At 43.8% G+C, this 25,936-nt stretch overlaps 1 protein-coding gene across 3 annotated transcripts in view; it reads left to right on the top strand.

Annotated features, from left to right (window-relative positions):
* Window positions 1-25,936, top strand: part of SPNS2 (SPNS lysolipid transporter 2, sphingosine-1-phosphate) — a 134,463-nt gene that overhangs the window by 15,868 nt on the left and 92,659 nt on the right. For all 3 annotated transcript variants that reach the window (XR_008483782.1, XR_008483781.1, XM_054287198.1), the window contains exon 2: window positions 20,555-20,620. Coding sequence is in view for 1 of the 3 variants with exons in the window: in XM_054287198.1 (XP_054143173.1) it covers window positions 20,555-20,620 (66 nt within the window). In the remaining 2 variants the exon portion in view is untranslated. The remainder of the gene's footprint in view (window positions 1-20,554; window positions 20,621-25,936) is intronic.

Genomic DNA, 25,936 nt, shown 5'->3' with positions numbered 1-25,936 from the left:
AATGGGTGAAGGGACAGAGAGCTCAGGCTTGGTTTTGGGCATTGCCATGAAGTATTAGCCCAGAGCCCACAGGGGCAGATCCTGCTGCAGAAATCTCTGTGCTCTTCAGCTGATGCGGCCTGGCAAGGACAGCAAGGGTTAAAATGAGAGAGGGGAGGCTCAGTCATGTCAGGGTCCTTCAGCAGGCACACAAAGAATGCACAGGGAGAAGGTCCATTCCATTCTTCCATTCCAGGTCCATTCTTCTGACCTGCTGCATGCCCTGGGATAACTCAGCCTCTCTGCTCTCCCACCTAGCACTGCCAGGCTCTCTGGCACATAAAAACTCCTCCCAAACAATCACGACTCACAGTGGCCCTGTAAATTTATTATTTGTCATTGATACTGTAGTGTTGGTGCTGATGCTGATGTCTGCCTTGTGCTTGGGAACTGGGAGCAGCAACCAGGAGGAGCTGATCCTGAAATGGCTTCTCAGAGAAATGGAGGTGTCTGTGTTCTACCTGCTCCAGTTGTTTCCAGGCTGCTGGAAAAGCACTGCTGCTCACCTCCTGTTATTTGGCAGGGCCTTCCAGTGCTCCTGCAAATGAACAGGCACTTCATTTGTGAATGAGCTGACTTGCATGCCTAACTTCCTTTCACACCTCTTGTTTGCTGCTGATGGAAGTGTGCATTAAAACAGGAAGCTTTCCCTGCTTATTCTGAGAGTGTGTGTGTGTGTGAAAGGGAGAAAGAGGGCAAGGGCTGTGAGTAAAAATAGCTTGATGGAGGGCTTTTAAATACCTGTACTGTGACAGAAATGGATGTGTTTCAGAACATATCAGTTGGTATAAAGGACTTGAAGAGGAAATTGATGCAACTCAGAGCACTTTAGGAGGCTCTGGAACCAGCCTGTATCTACCTGGAGCAATGGAGGTGAGGATTAGGACAAGCTTCAGCTGGAATAATGTGTTTGGTCATTTCTGAAGGCTTTCTGGAATATTTTTAGGCAGGAGCATTGTTAATTTTGTCTTATAAGGCAAATCAGCCATTGTTTTCTGCAGGGAGGGGAAAGTAATGCAATAACATACCTCCCCCTTTCCCTTCCCTTTCCCTTCCAGGTGATTTTGCTCCCTCTCTGCTCTGGGCATGGCCACACAAGTAGCTGCTTTGGCAGGTGACTTGGGGAGCAGCAGTGAGAGGATCAGGGCAGGGCAGGTTTCTGGGAATAAGCAGCTGATAAGCAAAGTACTGGGACACTGTGCTGATTGGATAAGAAAGATTAGGCAATTAAATTTTTGTGGGGGCAAAACCCCAGACAACATCCTTAAGGCATGGTAGTGTTTTGTTAACAAAGCAAAAGGCAGAGGATTTTATTTACCTGTAGCTTTATTTACCTGTAGCTCTATGGCTGCAGAGTTTTATTTTTTTCTGTTTGCAAAAAAATAAAAGATGTGATACTGAAGTCTGATGGAAATTTACACCCTACAGATAATAATTGCCACAACTGTGGCCACTATAATGAGGAGACCTTTCAATTTTGCTATGGAACTTAGAGATAAATAGCTTTCGGATTCTGGATTTGGAGCCTGGTTTTTTCCTGTTTGGGGGATTTTTTGTACAACCATGTGGGTTTGTGGGGCTCAGTCTTACAGTATTCAGTAACGGCTGTTTTAAGGAGAATGCCAAATCTCATAGGAGATGGCATTTCTTAAATCCTACTTCTCTAAAAATTTGGTTTGATTCTGTAAGTGCTTCCTTGGAAAGCCATGGCATGAGGCAGAGCGTGTGCTGCTGTCAGATGGAAACTAAAACACAACAAATGCTTGCTGGTGACTCAGGGAAGATTTGCCTTGTGTGGAACTTCTGTGGAGCTTCTGCTTTCCTTGCTGCAGTGGGGAGATTTTTCAGGGAATCTGAGAATTGTTTAGAAAAGACCTTTAGGACCTTTAAGTCTGACACTATTCCCATGCCAAGGTCACCATGTCCCTAAATCTCACATCTACACATTATTCCATCTACCTTTATTAACCTCCTTCCTCCAGTTCTACTTGCAAACTCATCTAACCCTGAGTTGGCCCATTTTCTTAAAATTTGCTGTAAAAATAAGTACTTAAAAATTATATAAGCATGAAGTTTGCTAGGAAATATGTAGCAGGGAATCAAGAAATCCTTTGCATATGTTTAAATAGTGCTTGCAGTGTGACTGCCATTAGGCTTAGACTGTTTTGTTGATGCTGTTGCTCCACCACAGCAGAAATCTCATTCCAGCTGCATATGTGAAGGGTGTAAATATCAGAACTAGCAATTTTCCTCAAGCATTTTCTTTGCATTTGAATGGAGCATAGAAAAAAAAGGTATCCAATCTGACAAGCAAACCTGATGATAGCTCCAGGAAAGCAGTTTTTTGTTTTTGTTTTCAAAGCAATTTCTGTAGTTTTTCTCCACTTCTCTATTGCACCATTTAGCTGAATGGTGATATACTCTGCCTCCAGCACACAGCAGGAACTTTATGTCTAGAGATGTTTTATGCAGTCTTTTCTTTTTCATGTATCCTAGGGTGATGTGCTTGGGGTGAATATTTTTTCCTCCTCTCTCCCCAAAAATGGCATTAATAACAATATAAAAAGGAGGAAATTGTACAAAAAAGAAGGTCTGAGTAGGACAGAGTGTATCTGCATTTGATAAATGTCTTTTTCATTTCTAACACTTGAATTTTTCAAATCTAATGGCTCTTGTCCCTCAATATCTGCTGTCCTCCTCTGGGCCCTTGGTGTATCAGAAGAGAGGGAAGAGCAGTTTGTGACCCCACGTGTGAGGAGGTGAATTAATGGTGTTCTCTGAAATTACAGGTCATTTAAAATGCATTAATTACAAGAGATTTCTCAGTCTCTGCCATTGAAGATATCAATGCTGTATTTCCTTACCTGTAGCAGACACTGACAGGGACACAGCTAAGTCAAGGAAGAAACTGAAAGTCAGTTCCAGGATGGAAAAGGCTGTGTTTGTGTTTTTAAATAATGGCCACGTAAAAGGCAAAGATCATGTTTGTGAACACAGAAGGAAAATCTGCTCTATTTGGTTTCAGTTTCAGTGTGCAAGGAGTAGCTCTGATTCTTCAGTGTCAGTTCCATCACAAAGTGGGAGCAAAATGAGCAGGAGAAAAAACAAAAATGAAATCTGTTGCATGGGAATTGGAGTTGACATGAAAGGCAAGTTTCTTCATTTTGGGAGGAGCACCCCAGATTCCTAGGAGCAGGGAAAGGAAAAAGTTAAACTGATTTAGGGTATAATTTTTCTGAATCTTTTTTATATATATATTTTTATATATATCCTGCAGTCCTAGTACATATAGGATTTTAGGATTTGATTATACTTAGATGTAGAAATTCTCATGGTTAAAACAGAGTCTCAAGGAAAGATGGATGGTAACTCTTTCCCAGCCCAACTTCTGTGCTGAATAAATGCGTGACTGTGATCCTTCTGGCTACTAGCATCTATATATATTAGGAGGCTGATAATTTTCCATGTGTTTGCTACATCTGGGATTTCATGCAACAAGTGCAGCACTGTGATAAGGATTTAAAAGCAGTAGATACATGTTAGGCACTTCTCCAACCATTTTTGTTCTCTGTCCAACTTTTCCAGATCAACCAGCTGTATGACAGGTCCTCAAAATTGCATCCATTTCCTTGAGGATCAGCAGGTGCCCTCCAAGCATGCCATGGGTATTTCAAGAGAGGTGTTAATAAGACTAATTTCCTAGGCAGATTGCTGCTCCAGGTTTATAAATGCATTAGCACAAATTATTTTCCCCTTGGTAACTTCTAGTTTTCTAGACATATTTTTTGATCCGTATTAAATTTAAGTCTGTGGTTGGGGAATGCAGGAGTCTGAAGTATGAACAAGACTTTCAAGGTGATCTAGTTGTGAGTTTGTGTTCCTTATTACCATTGATGTAATGAATGAGCAGGTGCCTCACAGAATGAGAAGTTTCACAAAGAGCAGTTTTTCATTTTTCTAAGATTGCACTGAAGATAAAGAAAGCCTATTGGTTTGTTTCCCTTCCCAAACCACTTGCATTTGGTCCTTCCTCACTTCCACTTTCTCTTCCCTGCCCAGCCAGGTGGAGCAGAGGGAATGTGCAGTTTCTCAGTCATGCACAAAGCACTTCCAGGCTTGCCAGAGAGAGGAAGAAATTGGATGACATAGATGGAATTCTCTTTTGTTTGATTTCCTTCCTCTCATTGCTGCTGTCATGAACATGTGAAAATTACCTCTAGCAAAACACTTAAACTGAGATATAATCTGCCAAGGGAATTTGGGCATACAGTACCTGCTTAAAATAACAATAAATTAGACAGTTGGATGCCTTATTCTCAGTGCAGCTTTGAAAGTCTCTGGCTTTAAGTATAATTACAAATAAGATTTAAACAATGTCATTATTTATACAAGCTGGCTATGACTCATGAATTGCATCTTTCTAAATTAATAAAAAGATTAATTTTCTCTTGTTTTCATTTCCATCATCTCCAATACCTTGCGGGGAAGAGCTTAAGGAACAAACTGCTTCTGGGGCCCTGGCTGAGAACCACGGCAGTGCGGAGGCTGCTGAGGAATGCTGCAGTGCCTTGGTGGAGTGCATCCCTCCTGGGGGCACCTGCCTGCCTGCTCAGACCTGCACAGGGATCTGCTGGCTTTGGGTGCCACTCACAGCAGGGCTTGGCCTGAGTTGAAAGCACCCTCACTAGCTTGGCTTTGGCCTGCTTGAAAGCAGCTCTTTGTGCTGGGGCAGCTCACCTGTGCCTCTTGTCAGGTCCTGGTGCTTTTACCTGCTGCCCTTATGTGCTCAAACATGTTCAGGGACACCTGTGGCTGCACCTTGGGGTGTTCTGCACTTCCCTCCAGAGCTGCCTTCTCTTTCTCCATGGAGGCACTGATGTGGGCAGGGGTCAGCAGGTGCTCACCAGCCCAGCAGACCCCTCCAGCACCAGGGGGACTGATGGGAGCAATGGTCAGCAGGTGCCCTACAGCCCAGCAAACCCCTCATGGTGGGGAGGGACTGATGTGGGCAGGGGTCAGCAGGTGCCCTACAGCCCAGCAAACCCCTCATGGTGGAGAGGGACTGATGTGAGCAATGGTCAGCAGGTGCCCTACAGCCCAGCAAACCCCTCATGGTGGAGAGGGACTGATGTGGGCAGGGGTCAGCAGGTGCTCACCAGCCCAGCAAACCCCTCCAGCACCAGCAGGGTGCTTAGGGCCAGGCATGGTTCCAGCCAGTGGCAGGAGCAGGATAGAGTCTGTGGGACACAGCACCCCTTAGGTGAGGTCTTTAGCCTGCTCTCCACCTCCAACATGCATGTCCCACAGCTTGGCATAGAGTTTCTTATATCCAACAATCACTTTATCTGATGGTATCAAACTCAGTGCTCAGGGTTTGTAGTACTTCCTGAATCCTCATTTACTCTAAATTTACTGACCACACAAGCATTTCCTATACTGTGCATTGCCTTCAACACCCAAACAGCACTGAGGCTGGTTTTCCCTTTGCTTCAGACTGGCACTGTTTTTATTTCCTCCCCTAGACATAATGCAGCATTTTAATGGGCATACAGCTCAGGTGTTTAATTTTCTGCTTAATGTCTAACTCAAGAATAAATGAACAAAAGGATTGGCATTTTTCCTGAAAGAAGTGTCTGATACCAGTGACTGAAGTGCAGGACCAGTGTCTGGATTACTGACTGTCCAGATTTTGGACTGAGTTGCTTTTTACTTTTGAAATGGATCTTTTCTTTTTCCTTCTCTCAGTGAGAAAGGAAGTTCACAGGACACCAACAGGGCTTCTTCATGAAAGCTCTGCCTTTTGTGTTCCATTTGGTGGCTAAGCAGATTCTTCCTGACCCCATCTCTTCAGCTGTTCAGGTATTTCTGTGCAAAAGAAGGGTCTGTTTGCTTTATTTTAGTGTTAGTCCCTTGTGTGCAGCACCTGTGACTGATTTTGATTATCTCTGAATTTTTAACAGCTTTCTCCTTCTTACATAACATCCTGAGATAAGGAATGGGAGGTAGGGACTACCCCAAAAACCAACCACCACCAAAGTTATGTGGTGTTTATCTTACTAAATGACTGACAGTGTTGATTAAGAGAAGAGAGTTGTAAGAGACAAGGGATAATGCACACATTTCCAAGTTTAAGATGCTGTGGAATAATACTGCTTCTGTATGGAGAGGAGGAGCTGCTGTGGTGACTCTGGACCTGTGAAGCAGATGGCTGTTCTGAAACAGGAAAGTCACTATGGGAAAGAATGGGGTATAGAAAATAAAAGAACTTCAGCAATTCCAATAAATGGAGACGTGAATTGCAGTGGAAGCAGTTTCTTTTAAACAGAGAGTATTTTGTAAGTTGGTTTCTCTCTGGATTATTCATTATTTCCCTCCTCTCTGTTTTAATCCATTGGCAATTTTGGCCACACTAGAAGGAAGATTTCTTCACAATACAATACTGCTGGAGGTTTCACAGACATTTGGAGCCAGGGAAAGGAGGGAGTCCCTGGAAGATGAGCTTAATCTTTATGAGATGTGAAAGAAACCACAAAGGCAAAAGATTTTAAATATCCACCACCTCTGAAAAAGCTTGGAGATTGCTGTCTCAAGCATAAAGCCATAGAAAAACAGGGATCATTAGTTCTACTTTTAGGAAATAACCTTTTGCTATAAACTTGCTGTGAACTGGCTTGTGGGACCTTGCCAAGGCTTTCTTTGAAAAAGATGTGGGCTTCTCTGAGCCCTGTACTGTGGTTAACTCCTGATCTAGTGATTAGCTGTCCTGACTCCAAGGTGCACCTGTCATTAAGGCATTAATGCACATTTCATGAGCAAAGCTGAACAAATTAGAGCCTTTTGCTGTTTATAGTTAAGGGGTGAAGCTCCTTCTTTAGCTCTATTGCAGTCTCTCCTGAAACAAGAGGAGGCTATGTACTTTATTTCTTCTGCTGCATTGTTAATTACCACAAATTAAGGTGTAGGTGACTTGCTGACAACAATTTTCAAAAATCTGACTCTTGAGAAATGAAAGGTTCAATACCACCCTCTTTTTTTTTTTTTAAACCTGAAAATTTTCTATGCAAGGTGAAAGCAAGGAGTTTATGTGTCCTGGAAACTATGTGCAGTTATTAATTTTTTCCCAGGTTCCTGTACTCATCTATTTTTTAAGCAATTCATTACTGAATACCCCAAGGGATATTTAATGAAATTTGATATCACAGTGAAGTTGGAGTTGGAACTGCATTTGTCACTGGATGATGCTGAATTTAAGTTTGGCATTCATTGAGGGCCTGCAGTGTGTCCAGAGAAGGGCAGTGGAGCTGGGGAAGGGTCTGGAGAGTCAGTCATGTGAGGAATGGCTGAGGGAGCTGGGAAAGGGGCTCAGCCTGGAGAAAAGGAGGCTCAGGGGGGACCCTGTGGCTCTGCACAGCTCCTGACAGGAGGGGACAGCCAGGGGAAGGTGGGGCTGTGCTCCAGGGAACAGGGACAGGAGGAGAGGAAACAGCCTCAAGTTGCACCAGGGGATGTTCAGGTTGGACATGAGGAAGAATTTCTCTATGGAAAGGGGTTCAGGCATTGGAAGGAGCTGCCCAGGGAGGTGGTGGAGTCCCCATCCCTGGAGATGTCCAAGGAATGACTGGAGGTGGCACTCAGTGCTCTGGCCTGGGTGACAAGGTGGGGATCAGGTTGGATTCCATGATCTGGGACATCGTCTCCATCTGGGATGCAGTTTGTGTGGGATGCAGTTTGTGTGGGATGCAGTTTGTCCGGGATGCAGTTTGTGTGGGATGCAGTTTGTCCGGGGTGCAGTTTGTCCAGGATGCAGTTTGTGTGGGATGCAGTTTGTGCGGGATGCAGTTTGTCCGGGGTGCAGTTTGTCCGGGATGCAGTTTGTGCGGGATGCAGTTTGTGTGGGATGCAGTTTGTGCGGGATGCAGTTTGTGCGGGATGCAGTTTGTGTGGGATGCAGTTTGTGCGGGATGCAGTTTGTGCGGGATGCAGTTTGTGTGGGATGCAGTTTGTGCGGGATGCAGTTTGTGCGGGATGCAGTTTGTGTGGGATGCAGTTTGTGCGGGATGCAGTTTGTGCGGGATGCAGTTTGTGCGGGATGCAGTTTGTGTGGGATGCAGTTTGTGTGGGATGCAGTTTGTCTGGGAGCTCTCAGCAGGCTGCAGGAGGAACAAGGGTGATCTCTGGCAGAGGAGGAGGCAGCTCCAGGGAGCGCAGCCCAGGCTGAGGCTTGGGGAAACTCTTGGGTCTCTCTGGACTGTGCTGCTCAGCTGGATGTGAGCTCAGATGTGTCACTGTGCCTTTCCCTGTGTCCCTTTTTCCCATGTTGAAACAGGAAAAGATACTAACCTAAATGAGAAATACTTGGTACTTCCTGAGACAAAATCACTGTACAAAAGATGTTTCCATTTGCACAAGTTTTTGTTAAGTACCCAATTTTGATATAACTTCCCACTATGACTATGCTCACTATGATGTGTTTAGCCACAGGAAATGTTTCCTTTTCTTCAATCCCAGTCTTTCCTTCAGAGTGGCAGTAAACTTTTGGCTCCTTGTTTTGCCTCACAACAGTAAAAACACAGTCAGGCCTGTCATATCACAGACAGTGGTTACTGTGAAATCAGACCTTCAATCAAAGGCTTTTATGTCTGCAGTATCAGAAGCTCAGCAGCCTTTATCAGCTGCCTACCATCTACAAATAAAATTTGAACGTGGAAAGTGATTAAAATGGGTCTGCTTTACCAACAGAGAAATAAAAGCTGGCCTAAATAAGACAGACTCTCCACTAATAACAGCAACAACAATGTTCCTGTCTGGTTTTTATTTGGGATGCACATCTTATAATTAATCTTCCTTCTCCTAATTTCCCTTTCATCTGGGGCTCTTCCAAGCACTTCATGAGAACATAATAACCAAGCCCAACTGTATCTGTGACACACATGATTATTGTTATTATCTTCATTAGGCTAATGCAGACTCTGAAATCCTGCATGATCAAGTAACATGCCCAAGGTTAAATAGCGATGTAGTGTCAGGATTGAGAACAGAGCAGCCCTGTCTCCTAATTCAGGGTTGAATTCAGGTTTTGCTCTGTCACCTAGGAGGGTGCATCACTGTCCTGTTACCATGACCCTTCTCAGGGAGGTCCTGAGGCAGTGCAGCTTGGCAGAATCAAAAACCTTCCTGTGAAGGGTGTTTTAGCTCCAAAAACCACTGCAACTTGCACTTTGTGCTGGGAGGACTTCCTGGTCTCACTGCAGCCACATGCCCACACCACTGAGTCCTGGCAGGACTGGAGAAGCCCTGACTTCTAAAAAATAACCCATGCTTATTTTAGTGTCCCTGTTCTCATCTGAGTACTCACTCTCATGCAGGTATAAGGTTTTATCCACAGATTTTTGCTATATCAGCCATGGACCTATTGTGGAACACAGTAAATTCTTTAGTAGATCATTTTAAGAAGTTAGACTGAGGCATTTAAATATCTCCTGTGATAACTCCAGAGCTGGTTTCTTTTCTGTAATAGTGCTGTGGGTAAGCTGTGGGTTCCTTTACAAGCTTTTGTGCCCTACACAGATCTTTGAATACCTGTGTGCTTTACTAATTACCTGTACAAAGGCACTTGCTTTGTCAGTGAGATCAATTTAAAGACACTTTGCTTAGAATAACTAATGGACAGGTGGGCACCATACTCAGTTGTGACCTGACACAGCTTGACCAGGACCCAGAATGAAATAAAAACACTCAGTGTGTGCCTGTGGGAGATAAATGCTTGTGAGGAGTGTCACATTGCTTTGTGCTCAGGGAAAGGTGTTTTAATCTGAGGGAGATGTTGGAATGGGCAGTGACAGGAGGGCATTTCCACTCATCCCTAAATTGAAATATGCCCATGGTTGGAGTCTGCAGTGGCTGCTTTAAACACTTGTGACAGAAAGCTCAGGATTGTTCCAGGACCCAAACATGGGCAGTGTGCAGGAATGTACCACCATTCAGCCTCACCTGTGGGAAAAACATCTCCCTCAGAGCATGTGAGGATGAAACAGGACCTTTTGATTTACTTGCATCATGCAGATAATGGGATTCTTGCAGATCAGTGCACTTGTGATGGGAGAGTTCCCAGCTCAATACCAGGATGGAGAGAAGGAACAGGAGGAAGGGAATGTGTGTTGGATATGGGAAGCTGCTGTAGGGATGTGCTCTCCGGATCAGGGTGGGTGAGGGGACCCCAAAAGTCCTAATTATGGTGCTCTAGAGAGAAAAGAGGTGGATGAAAGGAAGCACTGTGTTATGGTGGCCCTGGAGCAGCTTTATCCTCCCTCCTTATCCTCCCTCTTATGAACACAGGCTGAGAGAGTTTGGCTTGTTCAGCCTGGAGAAGAGCAGGCTCAGGAGGGACCTTAGAGCCCCTTCCAGGGCCTAAAGTGGCTCCAGGAGAGCTGGAGAGGGACTGGGGACAAGGCCTGGAGTGCCAGGACAAGGGGGAATGGCTTCCCACTGCCATAGGGCAGGGATGGATGGGATATTGGGAAGGAATTCTCCCCTGTGAGGGTGCACAGGCCCTGGCACAGGGTGCCCAGAGCAGCTGTGGCTGCCCCTGGATCCCTGGCAGTGCCCAAGGCCAGCTTGGATGGGGCTTGGAGCAGCCTGGGACAGTGGAAGGTGTCCCTGCCCATGGCAGTGTTTTGGAACAAGATGAGCTTTAACATCCATTCCAACCTAAAGCATTCCATGATTCTTTATGCAGGATGACAGATTCATAAACCTACCTGCCATGTTCAGCAGCAGTCTCAGGGGTGTTTAAAGCATGTGTCTAGGAGTAAAAGGCTATTCTGGATTACTAAAGTTAGGGTAAGTATTTTTAGCTGAATCCAAAAGCTTCTTCATCTGGAATTTTAAACAAGGTTTAGGTTGCTTCTTGAAATAGTGGGGCCTTGGGTTCTTTTACAGATTTCCTTCCTGTTGTCTTAAAAAAGGGTGGCAGCACCAAGTTTGTATCCCAGTTTTATCCAGGTTTTAATCTGTGGACGAGATGCTATGGACAATTCCAGCTTTTCCTGCTTGTGCACTTAAAGCCTCACGAGATCTAGGTCACAGAGGGAGATCTGTGTAGTGGACATTACCATTGCACAGCCACTTGTGAAAATCAGTGTGCAGGAGCACTGAAGGTGTGCTCTTACACCCCTGGACTGGCATGGAGTTGATGACAAGAGCTCTTTCTTAGCCCAGGACCATGGCAGTGGATGTTTCACTCTTTGATTGAGAAATGTGACAGTCCTGCACTGCAGGAACCTGGCTGGAATGTGCCTGACATTCCCTGATGGGCTGCTTTGCTCCTGGCTGCTGCTCTTCTGCAGATCCCTCTGTAGAAGGTGCCTCCGCATCTGGCATCTCCCTTGCATTCTGTAAAACATTCTTTGTGGTAAAAAAGAATAGCAAGCTCCTTACAATTACATACAATATAGCAATGTGCCCTGGACAGCTTGTGATGTTCTGAAATAGCTGCAAGGCACTGCCAAACAGAGCAAAATGCAAATGAGAGATGAGATGCAGTCACTTGGAAGTATGTCCAATCTGGGTGTACATTTCTACAGATTTGATAGAAATCTTCTTAACTGGAGAAATTAGCTGTCATCTGCTGTAAATCATCAGTCACTAATTAGCCCAGTTCATTCAGTCTCCTGTGTCACAGAAATGTGCAGAGCTGTAGGAGAAAAGGAAGTGGGTAAAAAGTGCTGGAGTGTGGAACTAGAGAACATTGAGGATTTCTTCCTTTCATTGTCACAACCTTGAAATTTACATTTTTTTGTCTCTCTTTTTTTTTTTTTTTAGTTTAACAGCTTGAATTTAATTTTATTATTGTGAAATAAAATCAGTGAGCTCCAGAGACACAGCTGCATGTACACAAAAGTGCACATAATAGCCCAGGCTTTTTGGTGGGATTTGTGTTCCCAACCTGCCTGAAAACCTCAAATCCAACAGGTGCTGTGTCAGAAGGTGTAACAGAGCGAGTTCTCATGGTCTGTGTGAGTGAGGTGGCAGCAAAGTGGCTGTGCTGGCATGGACTTGGGTTTAGAACTGTTAACCCCATGCCATGCACACTCTTAGTTTAGTGCTGTTAAAATATTTGCATGAGCTTTGAGTGGTTCCAAGTCATTAATACCCACCTATTTATTGATAAGGTAGTATCAAGCATTCAGTAGAATATGGTAACATGCTTCAAATGTATTTGGTTAAAATATTTACTTTTATAAAAGTAAAGGCAGCAAACTGATTCTAAGAGCCCAATCATTGTGTATTCTCTCTGGATCTCATAAAAGCCTCTTTCCTTTCTTGATTTTATCTAGTCAGAAAACCATGAGGTTCCAACTGTGAAGTCTATAACCACATCCATACAAAACCAGCAAAAATCTCCAAAATCTCTCCAAAAAAGAGATTCTGTAGATACTTATTTTAATTTCCTTCCAATTTGTGGCTGATGCCAGTTTCCTGACTCATTGTCACCCCGGTATGGTGATAAGCCAAGTTTTCCAATAAGGAAAACAAGGGAGCAGTGAGTCACTGACTGAATTCATATGCACTTGATTTGCTCTATCATTATCCATACTGGTTTTCTTTATTTTAATTAGTTCATATACAAAGTCTCTGAGATATGTTTCACTGCATGAATTAGCTCAACTTGTTAGTCTTGTCTAAAGATTAGAAAGGCAGAAGACAAGTAGAGCTTCTGGTGGCAGGCCCAATTTTTTCTGCCACAGAGTCCATGAGGAGAATGTGAATTGGGGGAGTATCTGAATTTTCTGAGATTTGAATAATTGAAATAATAACATTATTTTTGGAGGCTCTCCTCTTTGATGTGAAAATCTGGTGAGGCTGCTGCTTAGATCTAAAATGTCCCAAGAGTAGGTTTTTTTCCTTTGGTAAAGATTGTGTTTCAATCTGTGTTTGCATGAGATAAAAACCTCCAGAAATTTGGTCTGAGTCCTGAGCTAGAGCTGCTGGGTGTGGGAGAAAGCATTGCCTGAAAGTTAATGGTTCCTATCCTTTCAGATGACTAATATAAACCTCAGCTACTACTTCAGTTTCTGTTGGTTTTTCAGATTTGCAAGAGCTTCTGATTTTTCCCATTCCACATAAAGGAACTGTTCCAAGTCTCAATGAATAAGTTTGGTTTTAAGTTCAGGTCTAGGTGCCAATTCATTTTAGTCTGTCCTTTGAGCCAAATCCTGTCACTTATCCCTAATTGAAGTCTTCCCTTGGCTTGTGGGAGCTGCCAGGCTGATGATATAGGCTAGGCAGGAGTCTGCAGGTGAGATGAGGCAGGGGTGAGATGAGGGATCTCCTTGCAGGGAGCTGTGTCCCAGCTGGAGAGGACAGGGAAGTGACACTGTGAGCTTCTCCTCACATCTGGCCCATGTCATTTTTAACTCTTACTGCTGAGAGCTTTTGTTGAAATGGGTCATAAATGGAAAATGTTCCATGTTTTGGAAATTATTTAAGCTCTTTGTTTCATGCTGGCCAAGTATCCCATGTTCCCTATTTGACAAGGACATCCTCCCCAGCCATAGTCCTGGGAACAGACATACACTGTAATTAAGGAGATGAAGGATTTGATTAGGGTGTGGGTTTACCAATGAGGCACCCAGCATTTGGCAGCCATGGTTACATTCAAACTCCTATTTGTTTTGTTTTGTTTTTTTTTTTTTTTAATCCCAACAAGACTGGCTGTCCTGTGCTGCCTTCCCCAGACGCCCTGACCCTGTGGTAATTATGCCTTGTGCTAATCGATTCTACACCTGATGAACTTTTTTATCTCCTCCCAGTCTTCCAGGCAATTTTGTGCTCAGACTTTGCATACCACATTACAGTGGAGCTTGAGCTGTGTTAGAGAAACCATTATTTATTACTGCCAGAGCAAGAAGTTGCTTTTTTAATATACTTCTTCTCCATGTTCTTCATTAATCACATTCCTTATTTTTTTTTTCCCTGGTGCCTAATTACTTGTTACATGCTATGCAGGTAAGCCAGTAGTAGCCTTTGGGAATGAATGAATAAATGAATAGCTCAGATACTTCCCTGCTGATACTATAATAATGACAAAAACAGTGAATGGAAAAGGTGGGTGTGACAGGTGGTGTGAGTCTCTGAGGATAACACTGGTTTTGATTCAGAATAGCAATGTCACCTCAGACAGGCATTTCTATTTCATTTGCCAAGCAGAAGTGTGTGCTTTGCAGAGCTCACAGCACCTGTCCTTCCAAAAACCCACTGCAAATGCTGCTTGGACTGAGCAGCAATTCCTCTGCTGTGTCCTGACAGCCCAGCACCATCATCTGAGACAAGGCTCCACTCCTCACCTTCTGCAGGTGTGGGAGGCTCTCAGTGCCTGTGAGGGCTGTGAACTCTCACACTTCTCTGGGGTTTTGTTAGGAAATGGCTGGAGCTTTCTCAGGGGAGGTTTGTGCTGGATATCAGGAGAACTTTCTTTCCCCAGAGGGTGCTGGCACTGCCCAGGCTCCCCAGGGAATGGGCACAGCCCTGAGGCTGCCAGAGCTGCAGGAGAGTTTGGGCAATGCTCCAGGGATGCCCAGGGTGGGATTGTTGGGTGTCTGTGCAGGGCCAGGGGCTGGACTGGATGATCTCTGTGGGTTCCTTCCAGCTCAGGATATTCTCTGATTCTATTCTGTGATTTTTAAGCAGCTGTTTCATGTCCTGTGAATGACATCAGGATCCTGGCTCACTCTGATCTTCAGCTCAAGCTGCTGTGATTGTCTCTTCCCAGCACTCTGTTCTATTACTCAGGGAAACCCCTTCCAAAGGACGCTGCTGTGGGTGTTGGCAGTTGCTTTTCTGTGCTTTCTAGGTCACAAGTTTCATGCATTCCAGGGTGAGCAGATCTTAGGAAACCCTTGTTTTGATTTGTCTAATTGCTGGGTTTGTTTTGTTTGTTTCTTTTTAATCCTGCAGCATTATTTCGAAACCAAAGACTGTTTCACCAGTGTGTATTGTCATGTCATGCAACAGTGGAAACTAGTTTTGCAGAATGAAGGTTGGTGTTTATATCCTAAGGAAGCTCCTGTCAATGTTTTCAAGCCAGATGTCACCAGGCATTTATCAGTACTTGAAGAGCAGGCAGGGAATGCTTTCATGGCAATCCAAAGAAGGTAATACTGCATTTATATTCTAGACATGCTAGTTCTGGCAGCAGTGGGAATTTATCTTGAGGTACAAATATCAGTAGGGCTACCACGGTGGTTTTCTGCAGCTGAATATTTAAATAGGACTCAAATTGTGACGCTGCTGTTTAATAGCTGGTGGGTGGCTGAGCTGAGGCAGCTCGTTTGAAGCTCAGGGATCAGTGTGTGAACTGCTGCTGCACCTTGGGCTTGCAGAGAAGATACAATCACAGAGACTTCAGAATAAACTTCTCTCCACCTAATCTGTTCACATGTCTCTAAAGAGACAGGTGTGTTGCACCACTCCTCTGCCTCCTTAATGCTTTATTTGAAGGAGGTTGAATATGGCTGCAGGCATGAGGAAGAGCCTGATGGGAGGAAGGTGGTTTGTGTCTTTAATGGATAAAGGGCCAGGGCTTGGCTATCCCTCTGAGGAAGGTCCTGGAAGTACCAGGGACCACAGTCTGGGAAGAAAATGCCTTTGTAAGGAAGAGAGGTGGGCAGCAAGAGGGAACAGAAGAAACACAATTGTCAGTACAGAGTCTGCACTGGCTCTCAGGGAGTTGAGAGTGTGAATCTGGGTTCCCTAAAGAGAGGTCCAGACCTGCAGTGGGGCAGGAGGGAGGGGGCACACATCCTGTATCAAACCATGTGCTGGTTCATTTCAAGCACCATCCTTTTTCCCTCATTAAAAAATATCTTTTAAAATGAACATGCTTTCTTAAGTAGTTATGTTGGCCAGTGGTGTTGCAGCACACACAGAGTATTTAAATAATGTGAGCTGCAAACCTGTGCCTTTACTTCTATAGCTCTGCACTCTGTGCACAGGCCAGCTCTACTTTTTGCACCTGCCTTGGAAGCAGTTTGAAAGCAAATAATGATGTTTTGTTTTGGTGACTGGAAAATGGGGCTGTCCCAGGGAAGCTCTAATATGTTTTTGCTTTGAAATTTCACTGTGGTTGGGCTAATGGACACTGTTTCTGATCATGGCAATGTATACAGGCAGCAGTATTTGGTGAAGAGCCCACGTACAATCCTGCAGCTTTTGACTTGTTGTAGCTCAGATCAGAGACACAAAACCTATTTAGATCAGGGACACAGAACCTATTTAGGCAAGCAGCTTGCCTCATCTGGACCACCTACCTCCCTGTGAGGTGTGAACTGCTCACTTCCAGGAAAATTTGGCTTTCCCAAAGTATTTCCCCTAAAACAGAGATAACCTGGGCCATTAAATGTGGATTTGCATTCCAAAAGCACATCAGAATCAGGTCTTTTACAATGACTGACTGTGAAATGATCAGTAAATATATCAGCAGTACCCTAGAAACCTTCTGACCCTGTGAGTGATGAGGTCAGGCATGTCCCTCCCTATCTGTAGCACTCCATGACCTTTTATCCTCCAAATTGCTCCTCAAAGTCCTCTTCATGCCCAGTGCCCACAAAAGCCTGATAGCTGCCTTGGTGTCTGTAGGTTCTTAGACATTAGGCCTGGTAAAAGTGCCCTGGAGAGGGCTGCAGTAACCAGTCTGTGCTCTTCTGTCTGGGCTCCCAGTAACTCCTGTCCCTGTGCCCATCTTGATCAGCACTCCTTGGCTGGGTGCTGCCTGTGTTTCATCTCATTGAGCTCCAAATCTACATCAGCATTAACAGTGTCTGCTTCAGCTGCTGAGATGCTCTGGGAGATTGGCACCACATTTCCTGTGTGTTTGCTCAGCCCTGAAAACACAGAATGTGCTTAAGAAATAACAGGTGGGAGAGCACAAGGTGCTGTGTAATCATAGAGCCATCCCAAATGGCCAGCAGCCCTCCAGAGAGGCTCTCAGGAAGGCTGGTGCCTGCTGGCTGCTTGTGGCTATTTTGAGATCCTCCTGGGTCAGAGGTATGAGCTTTAATCCCAGAAAGACCTTGCCAGCCATGTTTGGTGTTTTCACCTCTTGGGTTGCATCAGGTGCTGTGAGACACAGCCCTGCAAGCAATGTGGTCATTGTCTGCAGCCTGGCTCCAGCTCTCTGCCTTCCCATCATCTAGAGCAGAAGGGAAAGTCAAAAGCTCTATCATTTTCCTGCATTCTCCTAGTCTATCATTGCTTAATTGTATCCCTAAATCTTATTAAATTCTGAGGTGAGTCATTGCCACGGTGAGGTGCAAACAGAGCTGAGTGAATTCAGGAGAGGAGGAGTGGCTGAGCAGGAAAACTCCCACAGCAGACAGCTACTATCACTTCACAGGTGTGTTGCATCATCTGCCCACTGTTGCCTCTAATTTAATGCTCTAAACCCAAATCAAAACACCTGCAGTCCAAAGAGAATATAAAATAACTTGGAGTAGGAAATCCATGCCATTTAGACATGCAGATCTCTCTTAATCCTCTGAGACCTTCTAAGGTCACACAGGACTTATAATTGTGGTTCTGCATTGTCCTGTTGCATTGACTCTCCACAGAACCTACTTTCCACCACCAGGATAAAATTGTAGGACTAATCCAAGTGTCTGCATGTCTGTGTCCAAAATGTATTTAATTTGTGGCTACAGGAGTTCAAGCTTGTAAAACTCATTAAGGTCTGTAGGATGGCAAAACCACTGTCACTGGACAAATAATTTGTCACAAACTGGAAACTCTCCTCTGCTTTTTTGTGTAGGCACCATTATAATCCCCTCTTCTTTCTGTTCTGGTTTTTCATGCAAATCCACAAAAGTCTGTTTTCCATCACATCCCAGGCTCCTGCTTCTCATACTTTTAGAAGTTTAATGTGCCTCTTTGGCATTCTGTCATGGCTGGGAATATGTTGCTGAAGGTAGGAGAGCCACATTTCAGGGTGCTGGGTGGATCTCCTGACATGTGAGTGTATTCCCTCATGGAATATGTTCCATCTAGGCCAGCCCCCTGCTCAGCTGCAAGCAATGAGTAGGATATTTCATTTCTGTGCAGCACAACTGAGTGATGATAGGAGAGCATGGGAAAATATTGTACTTGGCATTTCCTCTCTTCTTCCACATTGTTCTTGGGGATGTTGATGAGTTCAATATCTCTAAAATTGGGATTCTGGTGCCCAGGAGTTGTTTTAACTTGTTGAGATTTGCCTGATGTGGCAGTCTGGGACCAAGCAGTCCTGGAGCACAAAGTGCTCAGAGCTGGTTAAGCTCAGTGAGGTTTCTAAGTTGGGTGGCATGAGAAACATTTTATTTTTTTTTTTTTGTGGAAGGGTGGAACACCAAGGGGAGCAGCAGGTAAGTCAGCTACACCACTGAGGGGTTTGCTAGGCAAATGCAAATTTATTTTTGCTCATCAGTTGCTGCCTGGATAATGATATCTCAGTTGTTAATGGAGCAAACTAGGGAAGCACAGTCAAGAAATGCCAGGGCACTTTGTAAATGGAGTTAAATCTGCCAGCCAAGAGAAAGCAAAGAAATTCCTGTTGAAATTGTAGTAGACAGCAATGTTCCAAAGGAAAAGAAAGGCCAGGGGAACACTGTGTCAGGATAGATGTAATCAGGCACTTAATGCTTCAGAAAAGTATAGAATCACAGAAGAATTAGGTCAGAAGTGACCTCTGGAGATCATCTAATCCAAGCCCCCTGCTGAAAGCAGGGTCAGATAGAGCAGGTTGCACAGGAGTGTGTCCTGTTGGGTTTTTAATATCTCCAGGGATGGGGAACCCACAACCTCTCTGAACATCCAAGCTTGACCTCCCTGACAGTAAAAATTCATTTCCTTATGTTCCTTTCCCAGGTTTCAGTTGTTGCCCTTTGCCTCTTTAACTGGGCACCAGTGAAGAGCCTGGCTTTGCATCTCCCCACATTTATCAGTACTGACATACATTAGTTAGGTTCACATCCTTCCCCACCCTCAGCCCTCTTGTTTGGGGCTAAACACTCTGATGAGGGAATAGGGAACTGGAAGGTTGTTGCAGGAGGTTGAACTAATGTTTCTGGGCAGATAATGACACCTAAAGCCCACCTGAATGCTGTCCTGAGTAAATAGTGATATACAAATAGTACAGAATACCTCAAATGAGCTTTCTTGCTTTTTCTTTCCTTCTCTCCATCCTCTTCTTTTCCTTTAGTGTCTTTAATTTATGACTGTTCCCTTGGCATTGTCCCACATGTCTTCTGGGAATGGTTATCTCTGGGTCTTTTATCTCCCTGTGTTTGTCATTTAATGTGATCTTGGCAGTCCTAAAAGCTGGGACATTTATGGTGAGTGATTCAGGTTGGTGTTCAGCTGATTTCTGTAACTTGCAGAGATGAGAAGAATGACTTTGGATAAAGCCTTGGATGAGAATCTGAGCTGGAGGTGAACTTCTGTGGATGTTCAGTGTGGTTAGAGAATGGTTTTCTTCTTTTTAGAAAAGAAACTTGCATAACTCAGGTTTGGGGAAGACAATGGTCAAAACAAGGAAGTCCCAGATCTAAAGAGAGCAACAGCCTCAATTCCAGACCCAGGAAGTCAGATGCTGGTTATTTGGACCACTGACAAATATTCAGGCCTATGGATTTGCATCTGAGACCACTGGACCATGGAGAGCTTGGCAAACCTGTGTGCCCCCAAATGAGCTATTGAAGCTCTGCTCTGGGTTTTCATCTTGGTTTGTTGGTTACAAAAACATGGCTCTCCCATACACCTGATGTTACATATGTGAAAATGTTTGGTACAAAAATGTTAAATCTAGTTGAATGTGTAAATACTTCAAAACCTGTTAATTTTGCTTGTGTCAATTAATTTATTGGGGTTCAAGGAAGACAGATTTGGTTTGGTTCTGCCTGTAGTTGCTTTAAATCTGAGCATCTGGTCACCTACCCACCTTTACTAAGGTATTTTAAATATATTTGTTATATTGGCTTTGAAAGTAGGAACTCCCCAGAACTAGTTAAATATGAAACCTTTCATCATTGCTATCAATCTGTCATATCTCCTCCCAGCAGAGATTTGTTAAAACTTGTCTTGGATTCAGTCTGTCTTGTCAAACCATTAGAAGCACCTTAGGTGCAGAATCAGTTTCCCTGTATTTCTGTGAAATAACAGAAGTAAGAGGTCTGGATTATGAAAAAAAAAAAAAAAACCACCCAAAAAGAAAAGCCTGATCTTATTTAAGTAGAAAGAAAAGACCAGTTTCCATTCATGAGGATTTAATTCCCAGGCTCATTGTGTGATATTGCATCTGCCCACCCCTGCTTCTATTGTAGCAGCCCAAAATTACTGAAGTGCATGCACAGGGGAAAAAAAAATACAACCTTTAGAAGTTATGTGTTTAAACTGGAATTTGAAGCTTTGCTGATGCATCACAAAAGGTTTGAGTTGAATGCTTGTCAAAGGCTGAAGGCACCGAGCATATTCTCTGTTTTCCTTGTAGGTGTGTTACTGGACATCCAGCAGCACTTTGGAGTCAAAGACAGCGGGGCTGGCTTGCTGCAGACAGGTAAGAAAGTGTTTCCTCTCTCCCTGCTCTTTCTAACATTCCATTTATCTGATGCCTACAGATTTCTTCATTTTGATGCATGGGCATATTGATTGTGAAATGTATTCTTAGAAAGGTGAATAAATACTCTCCTACTGGGGAGCTAAATGAACATGAGGGGTTTTTTTGGCCTTGATTTGCTGTTGGGCAGGAGGTGTGGTCTCAGAATGACTTGAGTGTACAATGGACCAATAATTATTTTATTTATAAGAACTAAATTCAAACAGGAGATGGTTCCTTCCCCTAGATTAGAAAACTCATGATAAACCAGCACCAGGATCCTGTTCACTTCTTTAGGTTGGTAATAAGTGTGATGTATTTTGCCCTTCAAGTGCTTGACAGAGAATCTGCTGAATGGACAGTCCCTGGGAGCATGGTGTGGCATGAAAATGTAAAACCCACTGGGGCAAGAACCCGAGGATGAAAGCTGTAGGCAAGGCTAACAACCTCTGCATCCATGAGAACTCATGGATTAACAACAGCCCTGGAATTCTGCTGCTAGCTTCCAGCATTTCTCTTGTTGTGTAAGGAAGGATTATTGCAACTCTGATGTCCTTTTAATGGAGCAGGCATTTTCATGTCTCAGACATCTTTAGGCAGAGCTGAACAAGCCCAGGAGAAGCTCAGCTTCTGTGAACTCTGTCCTGAGGGGTTTAGAGGGGAGGCCTGTATCAGTGAGCTGCACAGGGTGACATTGAGTGCCAGTCTCATGCACACACCACAGCACAGTTGGATCCTCGTGGAGAGTGGAAAGGAGTGGCAGGATTTGTAAGAAATGCAGGATTTTAAGAAAACACTCTGCTTTGAAAAGCTCCTGCAGAACTATTAATTAGAGTCACGGATTTGTGGTGCTGTAGCTGTCTTGTCACTGTCATCTGTCTGAGGGAGCCACGCTGGAACAATTATATCTCTGAAAAAGTGAGAATTCTGTTAGGCTTTGAAATAGTGTGCCAGCATGACATGTTTTCCTATGCTATCATGGTGGGTACCCAACACCTGTCAGGAGCTTGTCTGTAAAATTGTGGCCAACACTGAATTGTAGAAAATCATTCATTCTTTATGATCTCACTAAAGGTGAGACTGTTCTGGAGCTCCATCAATTGGTCTTTGATTTCAAATGATGTGAACCACTGCAGTATCCCCTCCTTTTTTATTCCCTGCAGCCCATGGCACAGCAGGGTCCTCATCTGTGCTTGCAGCTTCTAGGTAATGTTGTAATGCAAACAATTAATAACAATTTGTATTAAATGTTTAAAAAATGCTGTCCTTGTGGAGGACAGCTCAGCTCATCTGATGTGAGCAGCATGTGTCCAGAACAGAAGGTTTCAGCTTTACAAGTGTCACTGATTATACAAAGCATCAATCAGTTATGCCCAAAATGGCACTGCCTGTCTGTCAGATTATTTTCTACAGCAATTATTTGTATTTATTTATTGTACTCAGGGGAACAGGTCCTCAATGTATCATTAGACACCAAGTGCTTTCGAGAAAATATTCTGGTGGAAAAGGACACTTGCCAAAGCATGTATTTAATCTTCATTCACTTCAGTGGATGAAATCCTTCTGGAGATTATTCATTGACAGCAAGTAAAAGCTAACTTCAGCAGGATATTCATTTGTTAATTGCAAGATATGTTATTTATTTCTCTGGCAAACACACAGGACATCTGAAAACAGCATCACTGAGATAGTGCAGGGTTTCTCTTGAGTGTGTCAAGTTTTCTGACAGGTAATTGTTGCTTTTAGAAAAGCAATGTTTTCTCTTGGGTTTTTTTTGCTGATCTGAAATCTGAGGACTTGACTTTGCTTCTGCAGTATAGATAATGATGTACTAATCACAGTGCTATCAGAGGAAAAGAGTGCTCAGAAAATAAAAGCATTTCATGTAAATAAGGATAGGGGCATGTAACTGAAGGCTTATCAAATCTACTCCTCCAGCTTACCAAGTTTCTGTGTTGGCAGGTGTCCCATGGCCCAGGTATCTCAATCCTGCTTAAATAAAAGATACTGCCTTAAACCACCACAAACATTGCTTCTAATCTTTTGTCTTTTCTCTAAACCAGACTCCTCAATGTTAAAGTCAGGGGAAATGGTGCAGTGTAGGAGCACCTGCCCAGGGTTGCAGAAGAAGCCTGGAGCAAAGCTGGGACCAGGCCAGGTGTCTCCCACTCCTCTGCCCTAACCCTGAACAGTTCCTCTGCCAGCAGACACACAAATACTGTTTGCTTCCCATGAGATGGTCCTGCTAACTAATGGAGTGATGTGAGACCAAAGACTGCTCATCCTGATTATGTCCTCTGAATAAAGAGTGGATTAGTCCTCAGGTTGTTAATCCTGCATCTAAATCAGTCCTAAATTAATTTACAATGTTAATGAAGGGGAGTGAAATGTCTATATGCAGTTCATATCACTCATCAAAAAGGCAATAAAATGAAAAAATTCTAAAATTTTTAAAAGCCTTTTAACTGAGAAACAAGGTTGCACAAATTTTTAGGAGGAAATGGTTCTGAAAATCCAAACAGAAAGTGGGGAAAAGAAATCTCCCAAGGATAATGTTTGACCCTGTGTTCATCCCACTCCCCACTCTTGGCAGGCACAGCTGATCTGGTTTCTCTCTCCCTCTGATCACTTCCCAACCAGTCCATACTCTCAGCTTCTGATGCTCTCTGGAAAGCAAAGGTGACTTGTTCTTTAGGAATTGCAAGCACAAATAGAGTTTTTGTCTTCATTTATATTAATCCTGACATACAAGCTCCTCTTTAACCAAGAGAAAATGTAAACTGGTTATAGAGACACTGTAATTCTCTGTACAGAAAAATCACAGGACAATCCAGCCTCATCCATAATGGAAAGAAGCAGACCATGGTCTGCTCTACAGCAAGCATCCTGTGACAGCAGAGGACACACTGACAGATGAAGCACAACTGCTGCTTGCTCAGTAGCATTCTGGAGTGGCATACATAAAACTGGTGATCTCAGCTTCACTTATCTCCAGATGATGCTGTGACTGTGTGCTGATCTTCCCTTTTACAGCACTGCATATGCAGTTGCGTAAATATTGATTTAGTTGACCCTCCCACAGCTCTGCATCCAAGCTTTCCTGTGCATTTCAGTTCTCACTGGCTGCTTTTCCCAGGCAGAGAAAGGATAAACCTGGCTGGACTCAGGAGGTGGTGGAGCATCTCTGTGCCTAACTGAGCTGTACAGCTGTAGCCTGTCAATACATTTATAAACCAAACCATACAGAAAGTCTTTTCTATGTGTGGAGTTAGGTAGGATCAGCTACAGAACTACAGGCCACTAGGAGCACAAAGTACTGCTCCAGCTGGATTTTAAACTGCTTCAAAATAGTGTTATCCTTCCATATACACTATACCAAGGCAGTAATCTGGTTTTCACTAGATTATTTTCTCTTCCTTCTACAATTTTTGTGCTTTATTGCTCTGTCTGCTCTCTCTGCCCTTGAATTTATTTTGCTTTTGTGTCTCTTGCCAGAGTCTCTGTAGCACACAAGAGCTCTAATAATAGCAGTGGTTGGCTCATGATAGAGTTTGTTGTCCAAAGATCTCAGGATGTTTTATATCAGGAGGGCTTGTAAGGCTGGGCCTTGTAGATGGGGAAACCAAGAAAAGCCAAATGGGAAAAATTACCTGCCCAAAGTAGCACAGCAGAGCCAGGATGAGAACTACAGTCCAGTTCCTGAACATGCAGCATTAGTGTTATGAATTAATTAATTAATTAATATATGAATTAATGAATATATAATAATTAATTAATGAATAATTAATATTTAGACCCAGAGATTTGGTCCTTGTTACTGGGCACCTGAATCCTCCAACCAGCTCCAGCTCAGGGACTTCTGCAGGTGGAAACTGGGAGGTATCAAATGGAGGTTATTGCAAGGATTCCATGGAAAAGCAGAAGGGGGAAAGTCTGTCTTCAGGAAGAGCATAGAGAGGTCATTAGAGGAACCCCTGGCAGGCAGGAGTGTGCAGTGTAAGGTCACAAGCCAGGAAATGGAAGGAGGTGAGAGGTCAGCAAGGACTCATGAAAGGTGAATAATTACAGATAACCGGGGCTCTGAAGAAACTTATCTTTCCTCATGTGCAGAGGGATGGGCATTCCCCCAATGCCTTTCAGGCCCTGATTTCCCAGAAAGCCAAGCAATGCCAGGTACTTTTTCATAAATCTTGTTGTGACCTCACTTTTCCTGTAAGGGTCAATTCCAGCTACAATCTCTGTTGATTTGAAAAGTGATACTTTTATCTACCTGTGTTGCCCTACTTCTTGAGCTGACATAGTGTAACCTTTCAGGAGGTTACAACCTCACAAATACACAATCAGCTCTCTTGTGCTGTGATTGTTCCCACCAAGCTATAAACACATGCACTGAGAATGGGTCTTGGCATAGTGGATGCAGCACAATGGTGGGATAAATCAGACTTGATGAAATTCAGTTCCCTTGGACTCCCATCTTCTTGTCATTGGCTTATGGTGGCAGCTGTACCTCTCTAACATTTTTATTTATTCCATGCAGAAACAATATTCTCCAGGTGCTACCCCTGGATATGTGCATTTTACATGAGCTGCAGGTGCTGCTTGTTTCTTTTCTACCCCCTGTTTCTCCCTAAATGGACACTTTCTCCTCAGCTGTGCTCTGCAGAACTGGACTCCATCTTCACATTTTGCTTCCTACTCCACCACTTAACTCTTCTTCTTGCTAGAACAGAGAAAACCATCATCTAAACACTTTCTGTTTTCTATTTCAAATTCATGGGCGTTCCTTTGGGGTGAATGGCTTCCTGCACCTGAGCACTTCCCAAGGAGGTGGTACCTCAGGTGCCCAAGCCAGGAGGTGAGATAGAATGCTTATAGAATACTTTGTGCTTGCTCTCCTTATGACTGCAAATGGTTTGGTCCACCATGTCCTACCCTGCTTCCAACAACACTAAGAATTCTTAAATCCAGGTTATTTCTCTGGCAGTCTGGTGCTCGAAGTTGCAGGACAAGGTGGAGCTTTCTTTCTGCCAGGAGATCCTCCAAGCCCTTTCAACAGTGAGCAAAACCTTTCTCCCCATTTCCCCCACCATCCCTGACTTTGTGTCCTTTTCTCTGAAACTTTTCCACCTTCTGTAGGATTCTGCTGATGTAGGGATTAAGCAAGGTCAGTTTAAGCAATGAAGAGGAGAAAGCAGGGCACTTTCAATATGCCTTGATTAATGTTGTGACAAGGGTTGGTCTTATTTTACTGGAGTGAGTTGACAAAGTTCAGAGCTT

The sequence above is a fragment of the Melozone crissalis genome, unplaced genomic scaffold, assembly GCF_028551555.1.
Source record: "Melozone crissalis strain CALT ecotype California unplaced genomic scaffold, PUWL_Pcris_2 ptg000057l_1, whole genome shotgun sequence".
Classification (NCBI taxonomy): Eukaryota; Metazoa; Chordata; class Aves; order Passeriformes; family Passerellidae; genus Melozone; species Melozone crissalis.
This window is presented reverse-complemented; position numbering and strand designations above follow the sequence as displayed.